Source organism: Pieris brassicae, chromosome 9 (genome assembly GCF_905147105.1).
Source record: "Pieris brassicae chromosome 9, ilPieBrab1.1, whole genome shotgun sequence".
Lineage (NCBI taxonomy): Eukaryota > Metazoa > Arthropoda > Insecta > Lepidoptera > Pieridae > Pieris > Pieris brassicae.
This window is the reverse complement of record NC_059673.1, coordinates 8587416-8610067: the sequence shown is the minus strand read 5'-3', so window position 1 is coordinate 8610067 and position 22652 is coordinate 8587416. Positions and strand designations below refer to the sequence as shown.

Here is a 22652-nt window from a genome sequence, read left to right as displayed (position 1 = left end):
GTGCTTTCGGTGTTGAGTTATTGTTCAAATAAAATAGGGAAATGGAAGATGGCAGAATAAGGAATGCTCGACGACACACCATCGACATGTCACTGTGATAATTAAACAGTCTTGCCCATGAGAGAAAAGTTTCAGCGTGAACCACTAATTCCATCTGAGCGGCTAAATTGTTAATAATAATAAGAGTGTTCAGTTGGGTGAATTAATCCAGCAACTTCTGTATTATTTGATATATTGGGTATAACTACTGTCAGCCGTTGAAATTCTTGGCGTAGTAACTATCGATTAAATTTTTATCATACACTAGCGGACCCGAAAGATGTCCTGTCTTAACTACGAATATTGACTTCGATTTGGTATAATTAACTAAAAATGTAAAGCATTTTTGATACACAAAATTCTTTGTTAGTTTTTCTGGAACATGGGAACAGACGACATATAACTGGCCGTATTATAAACATGGATTTTCAGGATTAAAGCTACAAACAATTAGCGAGTGTAATTATTTTATTTGTACTTTATCAATATAATAACTGAATACTTAATATGGTGGTTTAGTATTCTAAATTTTTTTTACATAAGAACTTTATCCTGACATTAACAAACACGACAAAGAAAGAATTAGCTAAATTCGTCTAGTCGTTCACGCGTGACCAAGGGAAATAGGGTTTCATTTTATATATTATATAGATGCACTTTTGGTTTAAAAACGGTGTCCATCGAAAATGACAATTCCGTATGTCAATGCGACTTTACGTACGTTCAAAGTTGACTTCAGCCTTTAGCTTTGAAGCGTGAATGTGTCATGTCATATCCTCCTTTAGGATATTTGAGTATTTAAAAAAACGCTATGAACAAAAATTTCACGTCTTACGGGTGCAATCAAATAAAATGGTACAAAAATATGCCATACAGGAATAACGAATTATCAAAGGTTCTATCGAATGCGACGATGTATACACAGGTGCAGAGACTCTCTGGTTTTCTTTCATTTCTAAAGACTATCTACGTACGTAACGATGAACAAACAAATTTTTATAAAAATTGTGTGATATTATATAAACTATCGCAGTTGAGTTATTGGCACTTAAATCGATTAAACTTCGGCCGCTAATAAATCTTACCCTGCTTCCGTTACTGTTACCCAAACAGCCGTTTGATTGGCGTGCTATTGAAAATATTTATGAAATGTTATATGACAAACAATTCTTAATATAACATCGTTTATCGGGACAATACTACTAATTGTTCGAAATACATCATTTCAATTTAATAATTTATGATGAGGGTGATCCAAAATATTATTTCTCGGCCGATTGCCACATTTATTAGTTGAGTCATTGTTAAGATTTACTTGGGTTACGTCAGACACATTTTTATTTTGATATATACTTTTTGTTAATTATAACTGATAATAGTTACGTCCACTATTTAGAATTTTATAGTGAGTGTTTAGTGCGGTTTGAGAACTATCGTGAGGCAAGGTATCAAGGCATCAGTCTAAGCTCTCTTTGTTCTCGAACTAATAGAATTGCTTCAAAACCTTACGGCTGATAATATTGTGTGCCTTTCTTCCTGGTAACAAGATATTGTAACGAAGTATGTACTCGGCGCTTATTATTCTAGTATAAGATTGTGTATCGACGGCCACCGAACCGTTCTTTGTGGTACACATTTTTTTTGTTAAAATACATTCTTTATTTAATTTTAAATTAAGTTGGATGTACAATACAGAAACTGATTCATTTGAATATAAAAAACCCAAACTTACTCAAAGAACACAAATTGTTAAATATTTGTTAGGTAACAGGACTTACGATTACACAAAAGTGACCTAACAAATAAATTTAAGAAGTATATTTTGCTGGCCTAATATTTGAATGTCCGGCTCTTACCACCGAGTTGTAATATCAAACATAAATCAAACATTTGTCGTGTGTATTATCGTTTTAACTTGAAATATGTATCTATTAGAAGACTTTAGTAGGAATTTTTAACGTCGACAGACTTATAATATTTACATGGAAACAAGAAACCGTAGTTTCAAAATGTAGGCGTACGTCAAAATGATTATAAACTATGCAGAGATATATGTACATCAACCTTCCTCATGAATCACTCACTCGATGGAAACGATTTAAAATCCTAGGTAAACATTTGTAAGCATACAAATGGCTGCTAGCGGTTTTATTTTATACTAGCCCTGTGCGTCGACTGTCTGTGTTTTTTAAATATATCGTACGTCTCTTTGGAGAGCAGTGTTGCTGCAGCGTGACTCTCATACCTGACGTCGTAGGTTAGATCCCCAGCGGTTTTCCAATCAATTTTCGTGAAAGAAAACATCGTGAGGAAACCGGCTTGCCTTACTCAAAATTTCGATGGCGTGTGTCAAGCACTGGAGGCTAATCACTTACTATTAGATTGACAAATGATTATAAAGCAGATACAGAAATCTGAGGCTTAAGAAGGTTGTAGCGCCACTGGCTTTTTTATTATTTTTGAAACTTTTTTATCGGCGTTGGAAATAAATTTACCGTCACATTTTTCGGTCACGCGTCATTTCATTGACGGTTGATTCAAGAGATTCGAAGCCATTAAAACAAAAATATATAATAACGATAACAATGATAGTAATAAATCTATTACAATTAATGAAATTCTGTAATAATCTTAGTAGTAATAAGGTAAAATGAAGTAATTGTATTATTTGTATTCATGTCTATGAAAATAAAAGCCTTTTGTTAAACTTTATATAATTTAATTTATTTAACCAATTACTGTAAAGTTGCATAAAGTAAATCACTTTTCGAAAGGTCATAAAGAAGTTTCAGTTCTTACGTGTGTACACACTAGTAAACGCTCACATTTCTTTTTATGTTCCTTTGGAAATCTCTCCAATTGATACAATGAGTATCTCGGTTGTAGTCTTTGTCAAGAAGACTTCTTTGATTAATGTGTATTATGTAGCCAGGTCCGTTCGATTAGAAAACACAAAGCGTGGCAGGGTTGTCAACGTTATTCGAATTATTTTCGGTCATGGCCCACTTAATTCGTTATTAATGGATAAACATTAGTTTGGCTGTTTGAGCTGGATTGCGTAATGTCTAGAAATTTTAGGTGACCTATATACTGAACAATATTGACTCGTTTGTCAGAAATATGTCACATCTAGAATCAACAGTAGTTCTAACTTAAAAAAACTTTCTAGCTAATTTATCTAAGATTTAAATTCTAGTTAACGATTTGCTACAGGCCAATCTCTGTTAGTCAATTTTAACTTAATTATTTATATTATAATGTTCGTAATAGTAACATACAGCCGCATTCCGAAACATATCTTCATCTTTCTTCATTGCCGCAGGTCGACATTTTTAAAATGCCCAGTCAACTCCAATATGTTTTCTAATTAATTATAGTAGATATAGAGAAAATCAGTTTATTTAAACTCATATATCAGTTTTATTGTTTAATGGCTATTATATGAAGTGATTTATATGCTATCTTTCCTAATGATATGTTTCAGGTTCGCGAGAGGTGTTCTAAATACCGCTAAACATATTTATAATGAAATAACGAACTAAACGTCTCTTACTTATACTAAATATAATGGTATTGTTTTAGATTCTTAAAATAGGTATGAAAATTAGAACTCTTCTACTGTTCCAGTAATTTATGCGTGTAATCTTTCGTATAATTAAATATTTAATTGCTATTTTAGTATTTTAAAATATTCTTATTTAGTGCAGTGTTGGCCTAGTGGCTTCAGCGTGCGACTCTCATCTCTGAGGTCGTAGGTTCGATCCCCGGCTTTACACATACTTTCTGTCTATGTGCGCATTTATCATTCGCACGAACGGTTAAGGTAACATCGTGCGGAAACCGGCTTGCCTTAGACCCAAAAAGACCACGGTGTGTGTGTGACAGGAGACACATCACCTACTTGCCTATTAGATTGACAATTTATCATGAAACAGATAGACATCTGAAAAACCTAAAAAGGATGTAGCGCCATTGATTAATTTTTATTTACGTAGGATAAAATATAGTTGTTTGTTGAGTGATGTTTCATATTAAATTACTGTTATAACTATGTATTTAATATTTCCTGTCTTGATACTACGTGTTTACTTCTTGTTTTCACAGTAGTATAGTTTCATGCACCAATTTCATCATGTCTTGCTAATCGCGGTCGGTATTATAGAGGCGAAACACAGTGTAATGGCTGCTGGTACTTACAAACGTTTTTTTAAAAAACCGTTGCGATTTAAAAGTGAGAGAATTAATTTAAAATTATGTAAATTATTATAAGTTTTTAATAATAATATATAGCTTCAATCCGTTTAAAAAGTATTTTCTTAATGTGTAAAAGATATGTTAACAAAAGACAATACTAGATAATGCGTTATAATAAAACTTTCAATGTGTTAATACCTTTTTCTGTTGTTAGTGTCGTGTTTTCTACAAACGTAAATAATGCGAAAGATATAAAATTTAAAAAGATTATTATCTTGTTACGCCACTGTAGTATCACACGCGTGTACATAAGTACACACACATGCTTTTTTCATCTTGCAGGAGCTAGTAACCATTAACTTATGAGTGTTATTTTTGAAATATTTTAAATCATTCATTTTTTTATGTACCGGAAACACCTACACAGTGAACATTACCTGTGACATAAGTATTAAAAATACTGACCTAAATCTAATTTCGCAGTAATTCCCACAAATCATACTGCTCTAACGTTATAAAATTGTTATCACCTGCTTATTAGACCCGACACGAATGTATGAGTATATATTTTTCTTTGATGTTGTAAATGGGACAAAACGTAACGAATATACTCGCTGTTCACGGAAAAGTTGTCTTAATCAATGTCAGTACGGGTCATTGTACCGAATATTGCTCATCTATTAAGTATATCGAAAAACAAAATTCATAAAATGGAAACTCTAAACAATTTTTCTATCTTTTATAAAAGAGTCTAGTTTCCAAACAAATTCAAAATACAGGTACCGGCTATAAACATATAAATTCACAAAATCTATGTATGTTACAATTTATATGGAAATGTTTCAAATAGGTTACAATTTCCCTTGCTTTGTTGCAAAACGCGTTTAACATTTATTAACGATTCAGGATTTTGGAATATTTTATATAACATTTGGTTCTGCACTTCTTGCACTCATCATTTTCTGTTTTAGTTTTTCTCTTTCTAGGGTTGCCCGGAAGAGATCGCTTATTAGCAATAAGGCCGCCCGTTGCATGCCTTGTAATTTTTATGTATTGTGTTTCTAACTAACAACTAAAATACCAGTTGCGAGTGACGTCAACAATTGTGGCTTGGAGGGCACAAGGGCCGATCATTGCCTTTGTATCTGGATTTTTGACTTTAGCATGATAAGTTAATATTCTTTACATGTAACTGGTATTACGCCAAAAAATAGTTTTTAGGAAACAAATGGAACATCTGTATTTCTATAGATTGAACAAAAGATCTGTCTTGCCAAGAAATTAAATATACAATTTCACCAGTGTCCTAGTTATGGCATTTCCAGACGTCGTGTAAGAGATTGTTCATGGCGCGTCTTTGTTTTCGTTGCTAATTATATTTTGTACTAATTTAAATGGAAATTTACCTATTTGTCTATTTTGTGGTGTTATTTTATTTGTTTAAGAATTGCCTGAAGGGTAACGAGTAAAGTGCCGAGAAGAATTCGTAGGTTTAAATATAATGGTAGATCTACGCCTTCATTATATCTGAAAATTGCAAGTTAATTTTTGATGTACATTTGAAAACTGTATGTCTAGTAACAAATATAGTTAGTTGTTTTTAGGGTATAGGGGTAAGGCGTATAGAATTAATTTCAATTTAACTTCTGAGAACATTATATTTTTCTATAAAATTAAACTTTAAGATATAAATAACATTCGTTTTTACTATCGCTAATTCACAATTTACATTTCAAATAAAATGGGTCAAATTTCATCACAAATATATGAAATGTATACAAATTTAATGGACTTTTTACAACGCTGTCCGAGATTTTCTAACCCTGCTCCATGAACTCCAACTGTGGAAGTGGACCGGACGCTTTCATACGTGACATCATGAACGTTTTGAAAAAATACAACATGTCAAAATGATTTGTAGTAATACTAGACAGGAATACTTTTTTTAAACATATATTTCATACATTAGATTGATGTACGTATAGTATATTTTCTTGGTCTGATTTTTTTATGTAATTGGGGTTTAACGGGCAAGAGGCGCACCTGATTTTAAGTGATACCGCCGCCCATGGACACTGACATTGCCGGAAGGCTTGCATTGCAGTGCAGTGCATTTCCGGCCTTTCAAGAATTAGTATGCTCTTTTCTTGAAGGACCCTAAGTTGAATTGGTTCGGAGATACTTCAGCTGCAGCAGCAGCAGCAGCTGATTCCACATAGTGGTGGTGCGCGGCAAATACTGCCTGTAATATATAAAGCCTTATTAAATACATTTATGTACTATTCCTAGTATCTCAATTTAAAATTATTGTTACGCTTTGAATATTGAAAGACCCAAATTCCTTCTCACAAGTGTGCTACAGAGTGTGCTATGACCGTGTACGGCGTAGAGACCCTACGCTGTAGACGATATCTTGTAATTGTTCTCATTACTTGATATTGAATTATCTTTACTGAATACTATGTTAATAAGATTTCGTTTGGTAAGTATAAAAATTCTCGCAAAACGTTCGTAAAACTTATTATATAAATAACGTGCTAGTGTGATAGTGATAGTATCTAGTATTTTGGTAATGAAACAGTTCGAAAAAGCAATCTTCCTACAAACAGTAATTTGGCGCTCAATACTGCTTAAACATGCCTCATATATTTTACTATGTGACATCAAGCAAAAAGCTTTTAAACAGTTTTAAATTAGACGTAAACGTGTTTATGAGCACTCTATTTCATGTCGCATGGTTCGATAATGTCGTTAATTGACGTGGCTGATCGTTCAATGAACTTAACAAAAATTTATCCAGCCGTAACGTTTTAATATTTTTTAACGAATATATTTTGTTAAAATACATACGTTTGACCAGTGTTGGCGCAGTGGCTTCAGCGTGTGACTGTCATCCCTGAGGTTGTAGGTTCGATCCCGGCTTGCACCAATGGACTTTCTTTCTATGTGCGCATTTAACATTCGCACGAACGGTGAAGGCAAACATGATGCGGAAAGCGGCTTGACTTTGCCCCAAAAAGACGATGGCGTGTGTCAGGCACAGGAGACTGATCACCTACTTGCCTATTAGATTGACAAATGATCATGAAACAGCTAGAAATCAGGAGGCCCAGACCTAAAAAGGTTGTAGCGCCATAGATTTATTTTTTACATACGCAGTAAAAAATAGGTTTTTGGTTAGGAGGTTCTTATAGCTGTTCCATTATTTATATATATATTTAGGTATATTATATATAACATCTAATGCGGGTACATAAATTAAATAAATAATCTAAACAATTTCATTAGGCATTAGATTCAAGATATCATAGTCAAATTAAATAGAAGTTTTATATTCGTAATAGTATATTTATGGTCTTTTTTAAATTTGTGTAATGTCAAGATTATTGCTCTGTATTCGCACCCTCCAGGCACTACCTAGAGTAATAAACACAGATGACAGTAGGTCGTAACGGCCTACAGGACATGTTAATAAAGCACTGTCCGTGCCTGGAACGGTTCTGTGAAAAAAATATAATATCTACTGGAGGCAAGCAAAAATGAAGGAACGGCAAACAATTGCGCCCATGGCTATTGTACCAATGTAGCGGGGGCGTATCCCGCGAATCGCGTAAAACGAATAAATAATTAGTTTTGTATCTTTTTAAACTCAAACTCAAAATATCTTTAGTCATATGGGTAAACAAGTACACTTATGAACGTCAAAAAGAAGTTAAATTAATTTTAAACTTACTTACTTACTTTACTACCAGTTCCAAGTCAAGGGCGTAGAGCAGGTAAGAAGAACTGGCAAGAACTTTCCGCCACTCTTTTTAATCGCGAGTAATTTATAATTGAGTCATACAAATTGTTTAAACTGGAGCAAATCATTTAAGTATTCGTCAAATTTATAAAAAGCTTTATGGATTAATTAAAGTTTAGCGAGGGCTTTGAATTTATTAAGTGACAATTCTCCCATTCGATTGTGAGTTTGTTGTAAAATCGAATACAAACCAAACTTTTGGCATAACCGGTAGTTTTCAATTATTATTGAATGAAATATGCATCTTCTGTAAAAGCGAACTCACTGTTTATTATGATTTGTCCTCTGATATGTTTCCATACAATATTTAGGAATACGCATCTTTCAATTATTTTACGACTAAAGCTGCTTGCACAACCGGACATTATTTAAAAAAGCTGGAAAACTTACGTTACTGGGAACGATGAAACATTCGAAATATATTTTAAAATAATTAAAATCACTTAAGTAGTTATCAAGTTTATTGGTTACTAATATTCAAATCTGTCTTCTTTATAAAATGATTGACTTTTATTATAGAAAAGTTTTTTTCGGTTTCTAATTAAAATTATAACTAACAAACACGAAATACGATTATGACTTATGAAAATAATTATTTCATTTTCAATTTAGGTTAAGGTTATTTTAATGCAATCTCCAGTTTAATTAAAATTCCCGAAGCTGACACGGCCCGCGTGACAGTTGTAGGTTATTGCAATAAATTCGTCTCGATAACAGCAGACACGTACGTTGCCGACTTCAAGAGTTATTAGGGCTACTTTGGGCTTGTTTTAAGTAAACCAAATTTATGACTTAACGTCAATGGTATCAGAATAAGTGGTATTTTTGTATTTCAAAGATAAATTATTTAAATAGAATTCTTGTCCAAATGTATCATATATAAATCGACGCATCAAGCGTATCCTATTTTATCGTGTTTACAAAATAAATAGGTTTTTTTTAAATAAATATAAAGCTTATATAAGCAAGCTTTACCCTGTTGCGATTGTAGGATTTGGTCAAAAGCATATATTTATCTTGCCTAATGATTTGTCTTAAATTAATTATACAAAGTTAATTGAAATAGTAACATAAGATTTTTCACAATTGTATAGAAAGGGAAATAAATAAAGAATATACATATTTTAAGCAACATATCTCTCGTAAATATAGTTACATATATCAGTGATTCTATTAGACTCCGTGTGCAATGTTGAAAGTAAATTTTGTAAAAACAAACAAACTTCAATCTAATTCAGACGTAGGAGTAGCTAATCAAAGATTTCCCAATTTAAAAACGTGAAATTTAAGTAGATCATGTAAATTGTGTTTTATTTTTATGTGACTAAAATATAAGATTTTAACCCCAACAGTGTTGATAAACCTATGTTAACTCTTTTTGATAGTTCCGACTTCTGTTTCCGATATCTGTTATTCTAGATTAAAAACGTTTCAGCCACGCCTGATGGTTTTAGCCCAAAAATGCGTAGTGAATATCATAAATAATGAAACGTTCTTTTGACCAACACCTCAAATTCCACCAAATCCATTTTTTTTTAAATTAAATTACGATAGTATCCAACATTGACAGATGAAACGCATATTATGTATAAACACGGCTATGAAACTTAGTATTGCTGTAATGATTGAATATAGAAAATCGTAAAATTGCTAATATTATTACGCAAAAAATGTGTTGCTATTGGAGCTGATGAAAGACATTCGACATCGGGTACTATTTTTGAGTATTTCAAAATAGCGAATATGTTTTCACATAAAAGTTGCTATATATCAGGTTTGCTATAACTAAAGGTGAGCCTAATGATGTTTTTTTATATGGGTCAGTGATCGCTCTACTTAACCAAGCTTGCGACCGTCTTTGGGTTCCAGAAACGTCTTTGACTGACACTGAAATATCACCTGCAATGTGAGAGAACAGCTGATATTCTGTCTTTTAATTGGATTCATATTGAACTCACCAGAGGCGGAACACAAATTTTAAATATTTCTTCTCCATAAAGTTGTTCAAAAATGGATGACAGTGGTTCGCTTTGTTGTTGTGGAAAACGAGTGGATAATTTAAGAACATTTTCTTGCACAAATATTTAAATGAGAAAGACATATTATATGTTACGGTTATTTTATCTTTATTGAATTATACTTTATTTGTTTTCTTACATGATAGGGTAATTGTATCTGTCAAAAAACCATAAAAATTATGTATACTAAAACATCATGAAATGATTTTATTCCACTCAGAATAAAAAAAAAACTAGTACACTCGCCGCGCTAATAATAAAGTAATCACTCATAATACGCGGGTCTTTGTCCTACATGTGTTGGACGAAAATAACATTTATTCTGCAATTATTTTTCAGTCGACTGGAAATGACAGGACATAATTTCTTTATTGATCTTGCTGCATTTCCCTGTAATAAATCATGCCGTACGCAAACACTGAATGTCTTTACATATAATAAAAAACGAGGAAAGTTTATGTGTATAATACTATCTACGCAATGTAAAACATATTGCAAAAAAAGTGTTTGATCTTTTTCATATTTATACGCGAACGAAGTAACAAATTTTTAATTTAAAATTTTATTTTAACTTTATATTCTACCATTATAGCATATTATCGCCTACAAATTTCGATACTACTATATATTGATTTGTTTCTTTAGTGTCTAAGAAATGTACCAAACCATTTATTTATATAGTTGGTTCATAACCAGGCTTGTTGCATACAGTTAATAGTTAGGGAATGCGCAAAATATGCAAAATAAAGCTTATAATTACATGTCTTATCCGTAGATCAATAAACCCTACCAATTAAGCTTACAGCAATATAACATATAAAATCCTTTCCAGATGGCTGGTCCGTGTCCTAGAAGACGTTCAAGGCGACGAACTCAGCTCACGTCAGGGCTACGTGCCAGCCCATGTTCTTCGAGAGAAGGAACCTGAGAGGGATATCACGGCACTCGCTGCTAGACGACAGTGAGTATAGTATAGTAGTGAATATTCGTGACTTATATGTAGTATCTATAATACTTATACTATATATAACCTAAATAAATTTGGAAGATTTGTTGTGTGCAGGAAAGATATACAGATGTAATAGTTAATGTCTGCAAATATATCATTTGAAGATATACTTTGTTAAATTAAGTCAAATTAATTTAAACTTCTTAAACGAAAATATTGTAATTTGTTACATTTAAATTTGACTTTTTAATACGTTATCTTCAAATGTTAAATTCAATAGCATACAAACCGGTCCTGTTATGGACGATTTGACCAACTGTAACGATATTTTGACACAACATTTTAGTACTTGTTTGCACATAGTAGCGGAATCAAAAATAGTATTTACATAATATCTGATGGACTAGGATTTTCTCTTTATACTAGATTTTTTAAACAGTATCTGCAAATATTTATCTGGCTTTTTATTCACTGATCATAGGCACTCATTAATAATATAACTTTTTTCAGTTTACTTAACGGACAATTAAAATGGTCCGTTAATCTATGTAATTCGTTAAATAAAGTATTGCCTATCATATTGTTACGAAGACGGGTCGACTGCATGTTTCTAGATTTTTCCACTAGTTAGAGAACTTTTCAGCAGGCTGTAATATGATTTCTGACCGTTTCAGGAGAGGGTCAATCACATATTAGAAAATTGTAATTTTCATAATGTTACCCTAGTTTTCAGGAAGCTGAAACCTTTTTTCAGTCGGTTTCAGAACATGTGTAGTCGAGTGGTGCAGTTTTCAGGAGACCCGTTTTCAGGCGTTTTCAGGCCTAGTTATACCCCTTTGATGAAGGAATATTCTAGACCGAACTTTCTAGGTGTGAGACAAGGACGAAATGATACGAGAGAGAGAGAGAGAAGATCAGAACTTTCTGGAAACTAGACGAGCACTCTAGAACGCCGTACGACAAGGACGGAGCAACGTGCGAAAGAGACAAAGAGTGCGAACGTTCTAGAATTGTGCAATCGCTACTCAGTAGCAAGCCCGCCTAGAAAGTTCTCGAATATTGTTTAGAATTATTCCCAGGGATATATAAGCGAGCCGAAACGCGACTAGTCACTTAGTTTTGAATGCGATTACACGAGAGAAACACCGAAGCGATAAAGTGCGAATAAAGTGAATATAAGTGATAAAGTACTGTATGAAGTGTGCATAATTGAAGTATTTAGTGACTGTGTTTTTGTGTGTTATTAGTGCATCTCTGCAATTAATTTGTGCCCATAAATTCCTCATTGATTTTTCAAGAAATAAACCCTTGAAGAAATCTACGGCATTTTCTATCCGATCCCCTAGCTCGTAACATTTTGGTGTCAGAAGTGGGATAGAAACATGCCAATTACTCCAAGGGAGAATCAAGAGGAGTCTGTGGCAGAGTCTTCAGCTGCGGAGGGAGTGCAGACAAGGGCCCAATTAGCACGTGACGCCGCCCGACGACAAAGTTTTGATGCGAACTGTGGGATGGGCGAAAGCAACGAGGCCAACATCGTTCTTGCTCTGCGTCAAATTATGGAGGAAGAACAGACACGCCAAATGATTGAAGAACAGACACGCCGGCAAGAAGAACAGGCATGCCGTCAGGAAGAACAGGCACGCCGTCAAGAAGAACAGGCACGCCGTCAAGACGAACATACACGCCAAATGATGGAAGAACAGGCTCAGACACGTCGCATGATAGAGGAGCAGGCACGACGTCAAGAGGAGCAGGCTCGCCGTATAGGAGAAAAACTTTGTGACCTGAAAATACAGGTAGATGAAAAGATCGAGAATTTGGAATCTAATATGGATTGTAAGCTATCCAAGCAGGATAAACGTATCCTTGGATTAGAAAATGAAATCCAATGCCTGAAGACCTCTGGTGTTGTCACGACTGTAGCACCACCTGGAAATATGAAAGTGCCTCCCTTTGATGGTACATCTTCTTGGGGCGCGTACAAGCTTCAATTTGAGACTGTAGCACAGTCAAACGGGTGGACTGACGATCAAGCAGTTACCGCCCTTATTCTGGGATTGCGAGACGAAGCCCTCTCCATATTAGATACCAAGAAAGGTAAGGTGACGTTGAAGCAACTGCTAGATGCCCTGGAATCACGGTATGGAGACGCACATTTAGAGCACGTTTACAGGGCTCAATTGAAAGATAGAATACAGCAGACAAATGAAAGTTTGCAAAAATGGGGACTTGAAATAGAGAAGCTGGTAAGGAAGGCCTACGCATCCTCACCAGATGTTGCAGACAAGATGCTGGTTCAAGCTTTTGTCGACGGTATTCGAGACCGTGAAATTCGTATGGCTGTGAACCTCGGTCACCATAAGGAACTTAAGGATGCTCTTGCCCATGCGTTGGAGGTGGAAGCATTTTGCAAGGATCATCGACCTAACCGCATTAGGGCTGTCACGGAAAAACCAAGTACCCAACGTGGACCCACCTATTACCTCTGTGGGGAAATAGGGCATATGAGGTTTTCATGCCCTAAAAAAGATCTCAGAGGCGAAATAAAGACTAGACGTGGGGAACCGGAAGCAGCGGGTGTGACTGCCGCTGAACAGCGGCAGGGAAACGAGTAGAAGCCAGGACCACGGGGCGGGTGCTGGCCGGTTCTGTAAGGAAGGCCCCAAAAGTTATGATCACTCAAACTCAGGATGGGAATACCATTGTTATCGACGGAGAAGTAAACGGATGTAGGTGTGAGTTAACCCTTGATACTGGAGCTTCCCGGACAGTAATTAGATACCAACTTCTGAAGTCATTTTACAAAAGCCTTTCTGGTGGAAATGTACAGCTCCTTACAGCTACTGGTCAGCACATAACCGTTCGAGGGGAAGGTATCGCTACCTTCAAGATTGGGGGAAGATCATACAGACATAAGGTGGTTATTGCTGACATCGTGGATGACTGTATTATCGGTTTAGACTTCATGAAGCATTACAACTGTAAGATTGACTTGGAGAACGGTACGTTCAAGTGTAGAGATGAGGTAGTTTCTCTAAAAGGTAATACATTGCAGGGTGGGTATGACGTCTATAGATCCATCACTGAAAATAGTACAGTCAGTAAACAACGAGATATAGTTCAAGAAGTATTAGAGGGTTGAAAGGAATCCTTGTCGAAAGGAGAAATGTTGAAAGCAAAGGAACTATTGAAGTCATTTTCAGACATGTTTGCTACACACGATGGAGATCTAGGAAGGACAGGTGTCGTTAAACATCGAATTGAGACTGGAACCGAAGCACCGATACGTTTGCGACCGCGACGAGTACCTGTCGCATATGAAAAGAATATAGACAAGATGATTGCGGAAATGTCAAATCATAATGTCATTGAATCATCTTCTAGCCCTTGGTGCTCTCCAGTAGTTTTAGTCAAGAAAAAGGATAACAGTTCTGTGTCGACTACCGTCGTCTTAATGATATCACAAAGAAGGACAGTTATCCCTTACCTAGAATAGATGACACCTTGGATACCTTAAGTGGGGCAAAATGGTTTACAACTTTAGACTTGAAAAGTGGGTACTGGCAGGTGGAGATAGACCGAAGTCATAAAGAGAAGACAGCGTTCTCAACTGGAAAAGGACTATGGCAGTTTAAAGTTATGCCGTTTGGGCTTTGCAATGCGCCTGCTACCTTTGAAAGACTAATGGAGAAAGTACTGTCAGGACTGATAGGGCAAGCCTGCTTAGTGTACTTGGATGATGTAGTCATCATTGGGAGAAATTTTGAAGATCATATACGGAATCTGCAACGGGTGCTCACCAGACTCCATAAAGCCAACCTGAAATTAAGTCCAAAGAAATGTTTATTTTTTAAAAGAGAAGTGAGCTACTTGGGTCACATTATATCGCAGGACGGAGTTCGAACAGATCCCGAGAAGATAGTTGCGGTGAAGGAATGGCCAGTACCTAAAGATAAAACTGAAGTCCGTGCTTTCTTAGGCTTATGTTCTTACTACCGAAGATTCGTGAAAAATTTCGCGGATATTGCAAAACCTCTTCACAGACTCACCGAAGAGAAGAGGAAATTCACATGGGATGGAGAGTGTGAAGTTGCATTTAATGAGCTCAAGAACCGACTATGTGAGACTCCGATACTAGGCTACCCGGACCATGATGGCGAATATGTGGTAGATACAGATGCCAGTGGAATTGGCATCGGAGGTGTACCATCACAGGTAAAAGGTGAGCGCGAGGAAGTAATAGCCTACTTCAGCAAGTCGTTATCGAAACCAGAACGAAACTACTGTGTCACTCGGAGGGAACTACTGGCTGTTGTGAAGACGCTGCAGCATTTCAGTAAATACTTACTAGGTCGCAAGTTCCGTCTTAGAACAGATCATGCTGCATTAAAATGGCTACTTCAGTTCAAGAACCCAGAAGGACAAGTGGCTCGATGGATCGAACAATTGCAAGAGTATGACTTTGCTACTGAACATCGCAAGGGTAGAGCGCACGGGAACGCAGATGCATTGTCTCGTAGGCCATGTGAGGAAGACTGTAAACATTGTACAAGACACGAAGGTAGAGAGGTTGCCCATGTGAGGATACTCAGAACGGATACCATTAGTCCAGATTGGTGTGGTAAATTAATTCAGGAAGAGCAACAACAAGATTCTGACATTAAACCAATTCTGGACTGGATGAAATCTTCAGCTATAAAGTCGCGATGGAATGATGTTGCATCTACTAGCACCACGACCAAGAGTTACTGGGCTCAATGGGATAGCTTAGTTCTCCATAATGGGGTGTTATGTCGTAAATGGGAAAACGCTCGTGGGGATGCATCTCATCTACAGTTAGTTGTGCCAAGAGCCAAGATTCGCAACATATTGGAAATGTTTCATGACGGCTCATCAGGCGGACACTTAGGTGTAAAAAGGACTCTTATGAAAATTAAAGAGAGATTTTATTGGATACATTGCCGCGAAGATGTAGAAGACTGGATTCGGAAATGTAAAGCTTGTGCAGCTGTTAAAGGCCCACAGTCGAGAACTAGAGCGAGTATGAAGAAATACAATGTCGGAGCTCCATGGGAGAGGATAGCAGTTTACATAGCTGGACCATTTCCGTTAACAGAAAAAGGAAATAAGTACATCATGGTTGTTATGGATTATTTTACGAAGTGGCCCGAAGTATTCCCTATTCCCAATCAAGAGGCAGTTACAGTAGCTGAGATACTTGTAAATGACGTATTCTCTAGATTTGGAGTACCTTTGGAAATGCACAGTGATCAGGGAAGAAATTTTGAGTCTCTACTATTTCAAGAATTGTGCCGATTAATGGGAATTCATAAGACGCGGACTACTCCATATCACCCACAGTCAGATGGAATGGTGGAACGCTTCAATCAAACCTTGGAAAGGCACTTGGCAAAACTGGTGGACAACCATCAAAAAGACTGGGACAAGTATATTCCATTATTTCTAATGTCATACCGGTCTGCGGTTTATGAAACCACAAATGTTACTCCTGCTTTAGCCATGTTTGGGAGACAACTTAGATTACCAGCGGATATTGTAACTGGGCGACCACCTGACACACCGGAGAGTGTTACAGAATATGCTGCGGATCTGCGTAATAAACTGGACGAAATCCATGAACACGTACGTGCATCGCAAAGTAAAATAAGTGAGACTACGAAGATTAGGTATGACAGAAAGACGAATCACATAGAATTTAAAGAAGGCTCGCAAGTATGGCTCCATAACCCAACAAAACGAAAAGGCAAATCACCAAAGCTTCAAGCTGACTGGGACGGTCCATACAGGATAGTCACGAAGATAAATGACGTTACCTATCGCATAAAGAAAATGGGTGGTTTAAGGAGCAAACCGAAAGTCGTTCACATAAATCGATTGGCTCCCTATAAAGGATGTAATGATGCTCGGGACGAGCATGTCTAAGGAGGGGGTAGTGTTACGAAGACGGGTCGACTGCATGTTTCTAGATTTTTCCACTAGTTAGAGAACTTTTCAGCAGGCTGTAATATGATTTCTGACCGTTTCAGGAGAGGGTCAATCACATATTAGAAAATTGTAATTTTCATAATGTTACCCTAGTTTTCAGGAAGCTGAAACCTTTTTTCAGTCGGTTTCAGAACATGTGTAGTCGAGTGGTGCAGTTTTCAGGAGACCCGTTTTCAGGCGTTTTCAGGCCTAGTTATACCCCTTTGATGAAGGAATATTCTAGACCGAACTTTCTAGGTGTGAGACGAGGACGAAATGATACGAGAGAGAGAGAGAGAAGATCAGAACTTTCTGGAAACTAGACGAGCACTCTAGAACGCCGTACGACAAGGACGGAGCAACGTGCGAAAGAGACAAAGAGTGCGAACGTTCTAGAATTGTGCAATCGCTACTCAGTAGCAAGCCCGCCTAGAAAGTTCTCGAATATTGTTTAGAATTATTCCCAGGGATATATAAGCGAGCCGAAACGCGACTAGTCACTTAGTTTTGAATGCGATTACACGAGAGAAACACCGAAGCGATAAAGTGCGAATAAAGTGAATATAAGTGATAAAGTACTGTATGAAGTGTGCATAATTGAAGTATTTAGTGACTGTGTTTTTGTGTGTTATTAGTGCATCTCTGCAATTAATTTGTGCCCATAAATTCCTCATTGATTTTTCAAGAAATAAACCCTTGAAGAAATCTACGGCATTTTCTATCCGATCCCCTAGCTCGTAACAATATGTACCCTTTTCAGAATATATTTTGCTATATAACTGTTTGCATAAAAATATAACGATCTATTTGCATTCATACACACTGATTGTGATTAATATGATTTTTTATCAAAATCCTGTGAATACAAATAATTAATATGAAATTTTGAAAACTTCTTCTTCTTTCGTCTTTTGTTAACATAGCTTTTACACATTAAGAAAAAACTTTTTAACGGATTGAAGCTATGTATTATTATTATAAACTTTTTTTTTAACTAAAAAATTAATTAACTTTTTAAAAATGAACAACCTCTTTCATACATTAAACAAGTACATGTTTATTTCTATCTTCTACCACTTTTAAAAGTCACAGCCGGTCAGAATCAATATTACACGAAAATATTTATACATTTTCAGGTTTTATTAATTGTTTTATGGCAAGTGCGGTTTCACATCACGGAACGGAGGCAAATGGTGACGATAATCGTGTTATACGCGTTTACGTTTCCCATGTGTGAATTAGGCCTGCCGTACATCAGTTTTTTGACCTTCAGAAAATAAAAAAGTGACCTCAACATTCGATCAATATAACGAAACCAATATATACTTTATAGAAAGGATATCTATGTCTTAGCTTTTTATTTGTGTCAGTTCTAACTTTTTTTTTAAATACTGACATAAAAGAACGAAATGAAAGCGAAGAAAATTTAGCCTAAGTCAAAATAGACATTTGTAATTTCATTTTGATTTACAAACAATCACGATTTAAAACTTAAAATAACTGTTTAGCGATAATATAAAGCATCAACGCCGTAGATACATACCTGTCATTCGTAAAATAGAGCGTCTGGATTGACATAGATAATAAATTAATTTAAAATTTCACGTGTCGTGAGCCTTAAGCTGCTTATTAAGGGTGTGAAAATAAAACTCTCATCCGAGCATTAATTCGCGACAATATGGTAGCTCTCAACCCGCTCTCGTTTTAATATAAATTTAATAAAATTACATTCAAATGCAGGCTAATGCGTTTATTTACCGGGAGATTTTACTGTTAACGTTCCTTTGTATTTGCCCGACCTCTTCTTAAGTTTTAACAAATAAAACTTATTAAGAAAACACTTTAAACGGTTTGAAGCTATGTATTATTATTAATGTGTAAAAGCTATGTTAACAAAAGACAAAATAAAACTTAGCTAAATAACCAAAAATGATTTTTAAAAGTATTAATTATATTTAATTCCATATGCTTGATCTTCCAGACAATCCAGACAAAAACAAAATACATAGAAGTCAAGTAGTTTTTTTATATTAAGTGATACCGCCGCCCATGGACACTCTCAATACCAGTGGGCTCGCGAGTGCGTTGCCGGCCTTTTAGTTTTAACCTTTGTTTTTTAAGAAATAGTTATTTTCCCATTACAGACAATATGAATATTTTGAATAAATTCAAAGCATACAAAGTTATTATTCTTTATATTTTTTAAATACTATCACTTAGTAATTAGTTGGTTTAGTTTAATAGATAATTAAAATTAAGGTGTTTCGTAAGGGAGTCGGAAATATAAAACTCAAATGTTTTGGCTGTTCTCAGATGGGCGCGTTCTTGAAATCTGTAAACGGAAACTTTTTGTCAATTTCAACAAGCTTAGCCATTGTGAATGACCGAGCTTGACTTTGAATACATTGTATGAACACGATATATTCTTCTTTTGACTCGCACTCATTTCTGAAAGTCGTGTTAGTGGCGCTGGACAACTTCTACCACTCTCCCCTGTCTTCGGCAAGCCTCTGCGCCTGGGTGATCGTAAGACCCGTAATGACCTTTACTTGATCGGTCCAGCGAGTAGGGAATCGAGGTTTTGGTGCCCTTCACTCTGCCAGTCACAATGAGTTTTTCTAGGCTTTCTGGATCTATGCATGTTACATTTCCAAAAAAACGCGGGATGCGTTGCTAACAAAGTGTTGATAGACGATTTTTTACGTGTAACCATCTTAGTATGGACATTGGACACATTTGTTTCCTTAGCAGTCCTGGGAATCCGCCTCCAACACCACATTTCCAGAGCACCGATTTTTCTCCTTTCAGTTGTAGATATTTTGGAGCAGTCTTGGCCTAGTGGCTTCAGCGTGCGACTCTCATGTCTAAGGTCGTAGGTTCGATCCCCGGCTGTGCACCAATGGATTTTCTTTCTATTTGTCGAACGGTGAAGGAAAACATCGTGAGAAAACCGGCTAGTCTTAAACCCAAAAAGTCGACGGCGTGCGTCAGGCACAGAAGGCTGATCACCTACTTGCCTATTTGATTAACAAATGATCATGAAACAGATACAGAATCTGAGGCGCAGACCTAAAAAGATTGTAGCGCCATTGATTTTAGATGTAGATATTGCCCAGGATTCAGTGCTATAAAGGATAATACCAGAATCTCAACCAATTTCTTCTTTGTTTTCAAGGAAATCTAAAGTTCTTCCATAAACACAACAGTTTTGTCATTGTGCCTTTGGTCATCTGGGTTTCGTTTTCGCTTCCTTCTTGACTGCTTATCACGGAACCGAGGTATATAAACTCGTGTACTGCTTCTAGATCTTTCAGTTCACCAGTGCGTGTGAGATTCCTGATCTATTGATTATCATCACTGGTGGTGTCTTCGGCATACCTAAGGTTGCTGATTTTTACACCACCAATGTATACTCCATTCTCCCATCCATCTAGGGTTATTCGGAATATATATTCCCCATATATATGACCACAATATATTAATAACACAGTAAAATCTTCCACAGATATGAATTCCACATATAACGCACTTTGGCAAAGGATGCATTTAGAAATGCATCAACACTCACCAGGTGCTCATCGAAAGTTTACGACTAGCACTTAACATAGCGACAAGGCCATTTACAACCCACTCGGGCTATAAAGCTAGCATTGAGGTATCTAAGACCATGAATCTCGTAGATTTTAATGTTCACCACAGTCTGGGACCAAATGCCTGGCTTCCGTCTGAATTACAAAAATAATAATGCCTAGATTTTTTTTGTATATACCATGTACTACTACTATATACAGTCTGTTTTTACAACGTACGTAACTTGTGAAACCCAATTCTATTCCCTAATAAAAATGTGTTGTTTAAAGTAAAATGGTTCCCTTTTCCAATTACTTATTGTACGCAATAAGAAAATCGCCGTCGCTTAAGAATCCTTAAAGCAACAAACAAAAGATCTTATCTGTAAAATTCTTGTTCAGGTGATCCACGTAGTCACATATCAGTAATATATAACAGTTTTCACATAATGTTTTCTCTCACCGTAGCGAGTGTAGCATTCTTAGAGTAACATTGCCTTCGAAATAGAAATAATTATTTATCTGTTTTATTCGATAGAAAAGATTTAATATAGAATCAATAATAACGAATATCTCGAGTGACATCATTGATATCTTTGCCCTGCATCTTAGGCGCATTTAAATCTTTCGCAACGTCTTTCCTTGCCCCCATTTAGACGGCCATAAAGCGTGTTTATTACCATTAAAAATCATATAAATTACACCTGCATATTTTATTAATATGAGTCATTAGCTGCCATGTAACAGTCATCTTGATGGCACTTATTAAGTGCGCAGTTTGAATGAAATTCTATAAAAGTAAAAGTGGCATCTACCGTGCCAATATTGGAAAATATCTCACCGTGTCCAAAATATATACTTCTGGGTAGTTACACCTGTCAACTCAGTATATTTTAAGCTAACTAGAATAGTCGAAAGTAGAATTTATTTCAAAAATTCTTCTTGTATATTTTGTTTGTTTGACATTACTCGGTATATATATAGGATACATAGCGGGAACAAAACACTTTTTCTTTTAGGATATCCCTATCCCTACAAAGGCAAACGAGCCTATGGGACGCCCTTAAGGGGCATCGCAGCTCATTGACATTTTAGTGGATGCGTTGGTGTTGCGATAATTTTGAGGGAGGAATCTTCTTTCAGTTCGCTAAAACACTAACAGCTTTAAAAATTGTTGGAATACTTTGTTAGATTGGGGCTTATTTTTGTATTTGTATAAATACCGTACCAAAAGAATCAACGTTGTCCTATTGCCAATTTCAGATTCCAGCAATGCAAGCCAAAATGTACGGGAAGTATTCTGACACTCAATGCATCAAGTTCACACAATTACTCGCCACTTGTCTCGTTAGCTCTAAGATTGTGTCGGAAACGTTGTAAATCAATCAGTGTGATTAATGTGTCTGCCTAATTAAATCAAAATAATTAACTATGGATCAAATTTTTATATTAAACTAGTTGACCCGGCAAACGTCGTTTTGCCTTGTATATTATTTCCAGGAAACTTTTTTTTTTAATTCAATAAAAATAACTTATCTACTGTTATTAAAAAATAGGGGTTGATCGTGGAACGTTGTATGCTGTATCATAAAAAAATAAAAACAAAAAAAATCTCAAAAAAATAAAATGATTTTTTTTGGCTGGACACCCCTTATCACGTAGGGGTTTGCAAGATAGATAGTAGCCGATTGTCAGACTTACTGAATATCCATTAAAAAATCATAAGCATTGGTCGATCCGTTTCGGAGGAGTATGGGAATGAACATTGTGACACGAGAATTATATATCTTCTATATATATAAAAATGAATTGCTGTTCGTTAGTCTAAAACTCGAGAACGGCTGAACGGATTTATCTTATCTTAGTCTTGAAATGTTCGTGGAGGTCTAGGGAAGGTTTAAAAAAGGAAGGAAGGGAAAGGGAAAAAAATGGAATAATTTCCGGGAAAACCCTTTTCTATTTCCCATTTCCCATTCCAAACGATTTCTAGAGTCAATTTGAACTTTATTGCTATTCAATAAAGTTCATATTAAATTATAATCACTCACTGTTGTCGAAGCAATTTAGGTGTGTTCCTAACATCAAAGAGTCTA

At 35.8% G+C, this 22652-nt stretch overlaps 1 protein-coding gene across 10 annotated transcripts in view; it reads left to right on the top strand.

Moving 5' to 3' along the window:
* Nucleotides 1-22652, top strand: part of LOC123714043 (obscurin) — a 116637-nt gene that overhangs the window by 32603 nt on the left and 61382 nt on the right. For all 10 annotated transcript variants that reach the window (XM_045668086.1, XM_045668084.1, XM_045668088.1 and 7 more), the window contains one exon: nucleotides 10886-11014. In XM_045668086.1, coding sequence (XP_045524042.1) covers nucleotides 10886-11014 — 129 coding nt within the window. The remainder of the gene's footprint in view (nucleotides 1-10885; nucleotides 11015-22652) is intronic.